Source organism: Chlorocebus sabaeus, chromosome 12, assembly GCF_047675955.1.
Source record: "Chlorocebus sabaeus isolate Y175 chromosome 12, mChlSab1.0.hap1, whole genome shotgun sequence".
Taxonomy (NCBI): domain Eukaryota; kingdom Metazoa; phylum Chordata; class Mammalia; order Primates; family Cercopithecidae; genus Chlorocebus; species Chlorocebus sabaeus.
Window position 1 is genome coordinate 81,524,201 of NC_132915.1, and position 11,085 is coordinate 81,535,285.

The 11,085-nt window shown below is 45.9% G+C and overlaps 1 protein-coding gene across 3 annotated transcripts in view; it reads right to left on the minus strand.

The window, feature by feature from the left end:
• The window catches only part of LOC103219015 (prostaglandin reductase 1), a 34,337-nt gene extending 23,791 nt beyond the window's left edge, over window positions 1-10,546 (minus strand). The window contains exons 1-5 of one of the 3 annotated variants that reach the window (XM_073021847.1): window positions 10,424-10,546; window positions 8,128-8,243; window positions 5,631-5,676; window positions 4,382-4,438; window positions 11-178 (exon numbers count right to left, since the gene is read on the minus strand). In XM_073021847.1, coding sequence (XP_072877948.1) covers window positions 11-178; window positions 4,382-4,438; window positions 5,631-5,676; window positions 8,128-8,233 — 377 coding nt within the window. In that variant the 5' untranslated portion in view covers window positions 8,234-8,243; window positions 10,424-10,546. Of the gene's footprint in view, window positions 1-10; window positions 179-4,381; window positions 4,439-5,630; window positions 5,677-8,127; window positions 8,244-10,095; window positions 10,307-10,423 lie in introns of those variants that run through there. The other 2 variants (XM_073021845.1, XM_073021846.1) reach the window with 2 other exon arrangements.
• Window positions 10,547-11,085: the final 539 nt, after the last annotated feature.

Here is an 11,085-nt window from a genome sequence, read left to right on the forward strand (position 1 = left end):
TGAAACTCACCCTGGCATGCCAACTGTCCCCAGAGCCAAAGACACTGGTATTGTGTCTGGCCACTCTGTCAGCAGCTTTTCCAGATCTTTCCCATCAGAAATGGAGTGTGTTGTCCAGCCTGGAGAAGTCAGTACAATAGTTCCTTTTGGTAGGTCTGCATTTTTACTTTCCACAACTCTGAAAGATAAAGCACATTAAGACATTAAGGCATGGGACATGTCTTCCCTTTCAAGGGAGTCAGGATGCTGTGGGGTTAGTGTTGACATAAGGGCACTGAGGTTGATATTCCACGACTGATAGTCCACCACCCCCTCCATCTTAATTTTTAGCCATCGGCATAGGGGTCATCAGATAACTCTGAACTGGCCCAGCCACTTGAGGAGTGGCTCATGGGGTGAGGAGCGCTTCATGGGCTGAGGAACGACTGTTCTCACCCACTTCTCTTCCTTTTAAGCAAGAGGCCTCTGTCCTCTGGCTCAAGGTGACCTGGACACTAGCTTTCTCTTCTTCAGGTGTCGCTCTCTTTCCCTTGGCCTTCCACTCTCCAGAATCTTTGAGATTTTCCTCTCTACTCTCCCTTTCACTTAACATATAAGTATGCTCAACTCTGCCGTCTTATAATCCCATCCCTCCCCTATCTCCTTGCTCCTTCATCTTCCTTTTTCAGCCCAACTTCTTCACTTTCCATTCATGTGCTAACCCACTGCAACCTGCCTTCCACCCCTACTACTCCACTAAGGTCACAACAACCTTCTGAGCACAAAATCCAGCGGATATTCCTTAATCATTGTCTGATTTTACTTTTCCACTCTCTCCCCGCCCCGTCTCTCTCTCTCTGTCTCTCTCTCTCTCTCTCTCTCTCTCTCTCTATATATATATATATATATATATATACACACACTTTTTTTTTTTTTAAGATGGAGTCTTGCTCTTGTCGCCCAGGCTGAAGTGCAATGGTGTGATCTTGGCTCACTGCAACCTTCACCTCCTGGGTTCAAGCAATTCTCCTGCCTCAGCCTCCTGAGTAGCTGGGATTATAGGCGCCTACCACCACACCAGGCTAATTTTTGTCGTTTTAGTAGGGACGGGGTTTCACCATGTTGGCCAGGCTGGTCTCGAACTCCTGACCTCAGGTGATCCGCCTGCCTTGGCCTCCCAAAGTGCTGGGATTGTAGGTGTGAACCACTGCGCCCGGCCTACCCTTTTCCACTCTATTAACACAGGGTCACCCAAAAGTCTCCCCTCATTGGTTCCCAGGATACTAATGATCTCTGCTGGCTTTTTGCCTTCTCCTCTAAGCTGCACCCTTTCTGTCTCATTTACTGATTCCCTTTTCTTCATCCAACTCTTTATCCTTCTTTACCATCTTTCGTCCCCAGATCATAAAGTTATATAACACATATTTATTCTAGAAAATTTTAAACATATAAAATAAAAATATCAGTTCTAATCTCACAGCACAAAGACAACGCTAACATTTGGGTGTATTTTATGTCAGTCTTAATGGTGAATTTTAAAATGTGTACTATACGTATTTTTTTATTTTTTATGTTTATTGTTTGAGACAGAGTCTTGCTTTGTCACCTGACTGGAGTGCAATGGTGCCTTCTCAGCATACTGCAACTTCTGACTCCCGAATTCAAGCAATTCTCCTGCCTCAGCCTTCCGAATAGCTGGGACTACAGGCGCGTGCCACCACACCCACCTAATTTTTATATTTTCAGTAGAGACGGGGTTTCACCATATTAGGCAGGATGGTCTTGATCTCTTGACCTTGTGATTTGTCTGCCTCAGCCTCCCAAAGTGCTGGGATTACAGATGTGAGCCACCGTGCCTGGCTGCATTATACATATTTACATAATTGAAGTAATTGTATATGCTTTATAACCTGTAATTTAACTGTTAACATTACATTGGTCTATATAATTTATACTTTTTTCCATGTCAGTAAGAATCCTTCAAAAAATGTAATGAATTTAATTATGCCCCCATTATTAGGATACTTTCAGTATTTTTCCCAATGTTAATTTTTTTTTCCTTTTTTCTCTGAGTCTGCTTGCTAGGAAATATATTTTAATTAATATTCATAAACATTATTATCTTTTTCTTTTTTTTTTTTTGAGACACAGTCTCCCTCTGTTGCTCAGGCTGGAGTGTTGTGGTGTGATCATGGTTCACTGCAACCTCAACCTCCCCTGAGCTCAAATGATCCTCCCACCTTGGCCTCCTGAGTAGCTGAGACTGAGTAGCTGGGACCACAGTAGCACACTACCACATTCATCTAATTTTCCTTTTTTTTTTTGAGATGGAGTCTCGCTCTGTTACCCAGGCTGGAGTGCAGTGGCACGATCTTGGCTCATTGCAAGCTCCACCTCCCGGGTTCACACCATTCTCCTGCCTCAGCCTCCCGAGTATCTGGGAATACAGGCGCCCGCCACCACGCCCAGCTAATATTTTGTATTTTTAGTAGAGACGGGGTTTCACCGTGTTAGCCAGGATGGTCTTGGTCTCCTGACCTTGTGATCTGTCCGCCTTGGCCTCCCAAAGTGCTGGGATTACAGGCGTGAGCCACCGCAGCCCTCCAATTTTTTTTTTTTTTTTTTGAGACAAGACTTTCAATCTATTGCCCAGGCTGGAGTGCAATGGTGTGATCTCAGCTCACTGCAACCTCTGCCTCCCAGGCTCAAGCAATTCTCCTGCCTTGGCCTCCTGAATAGCTGGGATTACAGGTGACCACCACCATGCCCAGCTAATTTTTGTATTTTTAGTAGAGACGAGGTTTCACCATGCTGCCCAGGCTAATCTAGAACTCCTGACCTCAGGTGATCCACCCACCTCAGCCTCCCAAAGTACTGAGATTACAGGTGTGAGCCACTGTGCCCAGACTTTTTTGTATTTTTTTGTAGAGACAGGGTTTACCACGTTGCCCAGGGTGGTCTCAAACTCCCAGATCCACCCACTTTGGCCTCCTGAAGTGCTGGGATTATAGGAATGAGCCACTGCACTTGGCTCAATACTATTTCCTTAGTCAGGATTTCTATAAATGGTATTACTAGGTCAAAGAGTATTAAAACGTTTGTAACTCTTGCTGCATATTGCCAAATTTCCAAATTCCTTTCTAGAAGGTTGTGCCAACTTCCCCTTCCACCATCTATGTATGAGTGTATCATCTCCATTACTATAATATTTTTAAAAATAGTTTGCCAATCCAGTAAGCACAAATACATGTTCATTTATTTAATTGTTAGCAAGAAACATATAAGACCTACATGAAGAAAACTGTTAATCAGATGCAAGACAAAATGAATAAATGGAGAAGATTACCTTGTGTTTGGAGAGAGAAATTGTAAAGATGTCAGTTTCCTCTAAATAAATCTGTAAGGTCATTGAAATCCCAGCAAAGATCCATATAAGATTTCTACAAATGGTATTAAAATAACTGGCTAGTCATTGAGACACACAATTTAAAGAAATAAAGAATGAGATGTTTGGTTTTTTGTAAAGACAGGGTTTTGCCATGTTTCCCAGGCTGGTCTCCAACTCTTGAATTCAAGCAATCCATTCTTGACCTCCTAAAGTGTTAGAATTACAGGCGTGAGCCACTGAACCTGGCCCCACTCACTATTCCAATATAAAAACTAAATAACCCAAAATTTTTATAGTAAAAAATTAAACTATAAAATATAGAAAATATGAATAATTTTTTTTTTTTTTTTTTTGAGACAGAGTCTCACTTTGTCGCCCAAGGCTGGAATGCAATGGTGTGATCTCTGCTCACTGCAACCTCCACTTCCTTGGTTCAAGCGATTCTCTTGCCTCAGCTTCCCCAGTAGCTGGGATTACAAGCACCTACCACTGTGCCCAGCTAATTTTTGTATTTTTAGTGGAGATGGGGTTTCACCATGTTAGCCAGGCTGGTTTCGAACTCCCGACCTCAGGTGATCTGCCCGCCTTGGCCTCCCAAAGTGCTGGGATTACAAGCGTGAGCCACTGTACTGGCCCACAATTTTTGAAATAATAATGTATTAATAATAGTTGTCTTTAAGGTTCAGATGATGGGGGAACTTTCAAATTCCAAGATAAAAATTTTTGTTTTATTTGAATTTTTACAATAATCACGACCTGGATGAATTTTTTTTTTTTTTAGTGATTAAAAGTAAGGATGGCAAAGTGAAGCTGAAAAAATGACAATTTCACACCCTTCCCTCCTTTCCAGCTAGTCAGGAAGAGAACAGGATTTCCCAAGTTGATTCCAAGATCACACAGTGAGTGACCCACACAGGCTGAAGAAATTGTAGGAGTGATGGACAGAGACAGGACCCAGCAGGAGGTAAAGGGGAGACATATTTTCCAAGCATTGGGACAAATGGAAATAATTACCTGGCCACTTGCTGCCCCATCATTGTATCACCTTCTTTTAATGTTTTGGCTAAAATTCTGAAAAAGAAAAATTCCATTCTTAATACATAAGAGCATCGAGGGACTGTTTTGAGTTTCAAGCCAAATGAAAAACTGCTGGGTAAGTGTATGCGGCAATAAAACCCAGACAGATGAAGCGCTACAACTAGGTGAGATGCAGGAGGAAAGCTGTTAGAGGAAGTTCTGCTCTGTGACCTCAGATACGCACTCCGCTTGGATTTTTTAATGAGTGAACACAAAAGTCTTACTGCCATGTTCAAGTAAAGATGAATTTCTACCAATGACGTAAAAAATATAACTCAGGCACCACTGGGTGGTTATTACCCAAAACACTAGCTACACAAAAAGATGCCAATTAACATTTTTAACTGTATTTTCCACTTCAGATTTGAATCTTTATCAATGAGCTACGAAAAAAAGGTAAAAGAATGATGGCTATGTTATTTACCTGGGCAAAAAAATACTGAGGACTTAGTGGTCAATAAAGCCTTTTGATTTCCTCCCCTCCCTGAGTTGTTTGCTGAGTATATAAGTTTGAGTCAACTGCAGATTTACCTCCATTAAAAGTATACAGGTAAATGGAAGGCCAGAAAAGCTGATTTTAGTCTTAGCATCTTCCTCTATCCAAATTATTTGCCAGTAGTGAAATAGACAAATTTGGGTTTGGCTTCTTTTTTCTTTATGAGACGGGGTCTTACTCCGTTACCTAGGCTGGAGTACAGTGGCACGATCTCGGCTCGCTGCAACCTCTGTCTCCCAGGCTCAAGTGATCTTTCTGCCTCATCCTCCTGAGTAGCTGGGACTACAGGCATGTGCCACCACGCCCGGCTAATTTTTTTGTATTTTTAGCAGAGACAGGGTTTTGCCATGTTGCGCAGGCTTTATTTTTCATTTTTTTCTTTTAAGGTTTTTTTTTCTTTCTTTCTTTTTCTTTTTTCTCTGGAAGTAATTCTGTTGAGCAGTGAAAGGCAAATTGTGCAGAGCAGATAGGAGATGGTTGGGACAAAGGAACCGAGGTGATCCCTCACTAAGCTACTTAGACCTTTGCCTGCAAAAGATGAACGTGCATGAATCCCATCACTGATACTGTCTGGGAGAAACAGAGGGAAAGTGACCATGTTTTAAGTCAGTTGGATATTTTAAAAGATGAACTACTTCCAAATAGCATTTAACACAGCATTAGCGTTTTGAGGGGGGAAATAAATAATACCTCATGTAAGGATCCACGGTGAGGAACAAAGCTTCAAGCAGGACCTCTACAAAATAAGCATACCATAGGCAATTAGAAACTCAAGGCCTGAGAGGAACAATAGACACTGAGCACCACTAGAGAGGGGAGGGTGAGACCGGGATGAAGGTTGAGAAACCACCTATGAGGTAGCATGCTCTCTAACTAGGCCACAGGATCATTCGGACACCACACCTCAGCCACATGCGATTTACCCGTATAACAAGCCTGCATATGTATCCCTCACACTAAAATAAAAGTTGAAGGAAATAAACAGAACTCAAGGCCTGATGCCTTTGTTTGGCTTTTTTTTTTTTTTTTTTGAGACGGAGTCTTGCTCTGTTGCCCAGGCTGGAATGCAGTGGCTTGATCTCTGCACACTGCAACCTCCATCTCCCAGGTTCAAGTGATTCTCCTGTCTCAGTCTCCTGAGTAGCTGGGATTACAGGTGCCTGCCACCACACCCGGCTAATTTTTGTATTTTTAGTGGAGACGGGGTTTCACCGTGTTGGCCAGGCTGGTCTTAAACTTCTAACCTCAAGACATCTGCCCGCCTTGGCTTCCCAAAGCGCTGGGAGTACAGGCATGAGCCACCACGCCCAGCCTGATTTTGGTATTCTAAAAAAACACAATAATACTTCTGCTTCAGGAATGTCTTCCTATCTGTGCTTTTATCGCAGAGACAAGAAGGGGTTCTCGTTTTTGGCCCAGCCCAGTTAATAATAATAACAATAATAATAATAATAATAATAACGCTATTTACTCAGCACTCATTCCATGCTTTACATGAATTATGTCATTTGATATTCAACAAATATTGTTTCCATTTTATTTAAGGTTAGGTTAAGTAACTTGGCCAAGGCCACATTTAAACCATTATGTTCCAGTGCTCACCATGTGGTTTCACCACCAGCCCCAGTTAGTGTTAGAGAACATGCATTTTGCTGGAGTGACTCTCATGCACACATTCTTTGGAATTTTGAATTTGAGTCATGGCCATCACAGCTTAGGTGGGACTGATCACTTTGCCATGCTACTTGATTGCATCCCCTTTTCTCAAAAGCTTACCTACCTGTAAACACTCCTTAGAAACTCCTCTTATAGTCTGAACTCCTCATATAGCTACTGGGCAGTGCTTACCTCACTGCCATCATCAGGCTCAAGAGGATACAGAGGACATCCTCCCCCATAGTCTGGTCAAAGTCATGAAGAGTAATGCACTCAAGCATGAATTTCAGTTATCAGTGAAAGCAGGGAAATCCTGCCACGTGACATCGAGGCTTCACACAGAAAACCCTGGTAAGGTCTTTGTGGCAGATTGCAAAATGGCCACAAATAACTCCCACCCTTGTGTGCTGGTCTCCTTGCCATTTCTCCCATCAAGAAATTTATTTTCTGCCTCTCAAATCTGAGCTTGGTTTTGTGATTTGCTTTCACGGTGGGATATTAGCAAATGTGGCACAAGTAGAGAGGCTTGAAAAGCGCTTGCACAGCGGGGCGTGGTGGCTCACACCTTTAATCCCAGCACTTTGGGAAACCGAGGCGGGCTGATCATCTGAGGTCAGGAGTTCAAGACCAGCCTGGCAAAGATGGGGAAACACCGTCTCTACTAAAAATACAAACATTAAGGCCGGACACTGTGACTCACGCCCTAATCCCAGCACTTTGGGAGGCCGAGGTGGGTGGATCACCTGAAGTCAGGAGTTTGAGACCAGCCTGGCCAACATGGTGAAACTCCATCTCTACTAAAAATACACAAAAAAAAAAAAAAAAAAAAAAAATTAGCTGGGCGTGTTGGTGGGTGCCTGTAATCCCAGCTACTCAGGAGGATGAGGCAGGGAGAATTGCTTGAATCTGAGAGGGAGAGGTTGCAGTGAGCCGAGATTGCTCCACTGCACTCCAGCCTGGGTGACAGAGCAAGACTCCGTCTCAAAAAAAATACAGAAATTAGCAGGGCACAGTGGCGCATACCTGTAATCCCAGCTACTCAGGAGGCTGAGTCAGGAGACTCACTTGGACCTGGAAGGCAGAGGTTGCAATGAGCCAAGATCATGCCAATGTATTCCGACCTGGGCAACAGAGCAAGACTCTGTCTCAAAAAAAAAAAAAAAAAAAAAGTGCGTGCACATTGGAGCTTGCCAACTCCTGCTGCTCCAGATCTATGGGACCACTATAAGAACAGAGCTTAAACTAGCCTGCTAGAAAGGCCACATAGATGAGAACTAAGGCATGCACCCCAACAGAAAGCCTGCTAACCAGCAGACATGTGAGCAAGGCCCATCCTAAATTCACCATTTACCCCAGGTGAGACCTAAGAAGAACCACCCAGCTTAACGCAGCCCAGATTGCCAACCCAACGAATTGTGGACTAATAAACCATTGTTGCTTAAAGTCACTAAACTTTGGGGTCATTTGTTATGCGGCAAAAGCTAACTGATACAGTCTGTTCCATCTCTGAAATATTTTTAGTATGACTTACCTCCATTTTTTAAGGGTGGTAGCTCAGCTGTCTTCAACTCAAAGTCACTGTTAGTAGGATGGCCAACAAAGTGCTTCTTCAGGGTCCATATCTTAGTACGAACCATCCTGAAGCTCCTAGAACACAGTAAATATATAGTCAACTGCCATGAAATGACGGCATCTAACAGTTCCCTCGCCATCAATCTGAGCCCAGATAGCACAACTACAATATCCTCAAATCCCATCATTATCAGATAACGCCAATCACATTCATTTAATATTTACTATGTTTCTGGTGCTGTGCTAAGCACTTCATATAGATTACCTCATTTTATCCTTATAACTTCCATATAAGAAAGACATTAGTATCATTGCCAGTGTACGGATGAGGAAACTGATGTTTAAAGAAATCTTCAAGACAAGGAAAAAATAGAAATCAACAAAGAAATTCTTCCCAGCCACTGCTAGGCTAGAGTTTCTTTATGGCACTGAACAGTTACGGGGAGTGCGAATATTCCATTACGTTTCTCATCTCACATGGAGTGAATTCTAAGAAAAAGCATCAAACACAAAGAACCCAACAGAAGTCCATGCACCTCTTTCAGAAAGGAGCCAGGCATTTCAAGGCAGTCTCAGAACTCCTGAAAACCACTGGGGGGCGCCGCTGCCCCGCCCCATCTTCAGGTGCGGTTTTTTTTGTTTGTTTTCATTTATTATTATTTTTAAATACTTTTTTCTCTCTTTCTTGTAGAGAGGAGCCACACTGTGTTGCCTAGGCGATCCGCTCGCCTCGGCCTCCCAGAGTTCTGGGATTCCAGGTGTGAGCCACTTGAACTCAGCCATTGGGTGCGAATTTTCTTTGGCCCAGGAGGGATTTGAGTTTAAACTCCACACCAAACCGATTTTGAGCTTAAACTCTACACCAAAGCAAAGGAAGATGATGAAGGCTGCCCCGAGCTGGGGGTTCAGGACGTTCTGCTTGGACTGAACTTGGCCGAATCACTTGGGACCCGCGCCTTCCCGCGTGTGCATCTGCTACAAACAATCCAGTTACAAACGTTCTGGAGCTGCCGCTGACCTCCCCAGCTCCCCCACCGGTGCCGCGGGGAGGGGACACGGGTGACTGGGAGCCAGGGGGGCGGTCCGATCTGCAGCCCGGGGTTGTTCCTTCTTGTTTTTTAATTTTTAATAAAGACTATTTTTTTTTCTTTTTTTCTTTTTTCTTTTTTTGGTGACGGCGTCTCGCTTTGTCGCCCAGGCTGGAGTGCAATGGCGCCATCTCAGCTCAGTGCAACCTCCGCCTCCTGGGTTCAAGGGATTCTCCTGTCTCAGCCTCCTGAGTAGCTGGCGCCCGCCACCACGCCCGGCTAATTTTTGTATTTTTAGTAGAGACGGGGTTTCCCCATGTTGGCCAGACTGGTCTAGAACCCCTGAGCTCAAATGATCCTCCCGCCTCGACCTCCTAAACTGTTGGGATTACAGGCGTGAGCCACGGCGCCCGACCCTAAGTATCATTTTTATGGTGAGACATTTGAAGTTTGCTCTTAGTTATTTTGAAATACACATTATTGGCTCTAGTCACCCTGCAGTGCACCAGATCTCAGAACCTACTCCTCTCGTCTCTGAACTTTGTACCCTTTGGCCAACAAGCTCCCATTCACCCCGGAACCCGCTCCCAGCCTCTGGCAACCATCATTCTAGTCGTTATTTCTATGAGTTCAACTTTTTAAGTGTCCACACATCTTTGTCCCTTTTCCCTAGAAAGCAACCGCTGGGCCTTCTAAACTCGCTACAAGTCCAGAAGCCCTCCTGGAAAGGGTCTGGCCCCAGAGGGGCGAGGTCCCGGGAAGGTCTCGCCCGCCCGAGGAGGGGGCCTGGCGCGGCGACCGGCCTTTGCCCGCTCGCCCTTTGCTCCCACCGCCGCCGCCCGCCACCCGCCACCCACCGCCTGCGTGCTCATTCCCAAACCCCCACCCGGATCTTCTACCCTCGCCGAGTTGTGCTGTCCCGCAAGTTCCCTGGCCAGCCCCTTCCCAGGTGCAGGCAGCTACCAGGCGTCCCGGATTGTAACCAAGCTTTCCTATTCCCTCCCGCGCGCGTCTCCAAACTCTCCAAGGAAGTGCAGGGCCGGGAGGCGTCGGGACTTCGGCTCCCAAGATCCTCGGAGTGCAAGACCCAGCGGTCATTTCGGCGTAAGGGGAGGTGGGCCTAGCGCAAACCTCCTTCACTGGGGCGTCTAGAAACTTGGCAGGAAGAAAGCAAGGGAGTTAAGGGAGGGAGAAAAGCGAAGGAAAGAAAATAGGAGGTCTACGTACAGGAGTGCGAGGGTTCCACTGCTGGGGAAGGCGGCGGGACTGCGCGGCCGGGCGCCAGAGGACCGCTTTAGGACAGGTCCCAGGACAGGGTGGGGCCACTCCAAGGCGGGGCTGCTTCTGAAGGGTGAGAGCCCCGCCCCGAAAAGGTCTCAGGTGGAAAACCAGGGTCCGGGGAATCTGACTGCGTTTGTGTGTGTGTGTGTGTGTGCTTATCTGTGTGTGCCTATGTGCATGTGCGCGCGCGTATGTGTGTGTGTGTGTGCATGTGCGCGCGAGCGTGTGCATGTGTGTTTGTGTTTGTGTATGAGGGGCGTTGGGGACTTCTGATAGTAAAACCCCTAAGAGAGCTTTGTCCAGGTGACACTGGACCTGCGCCTGGGGTCTTAATTTGGAGCCCTGCGGAAATATGCCCCGTGGGGGAACGAGCGGACGCACCTGCCGGGCAGGCCAGGAGGGGCCAAAGGCTGGGCCTGGGGCGGCCTCAGCCCTAATCAGCCCCCGGTGCTGGTTCTGATTCCCGGGCTCCTGTAAGGAGTGCAAGCTTTCGCCCAGGGCTGGGGTGCAGACACTCTGCCTGTACGTCCCCAGTACACCGGCTGAACACCTACTCGCCTTCCAGGAGCCAATTCAAGGTCACCTCTAGGAACCCTTGCCAGACGCCC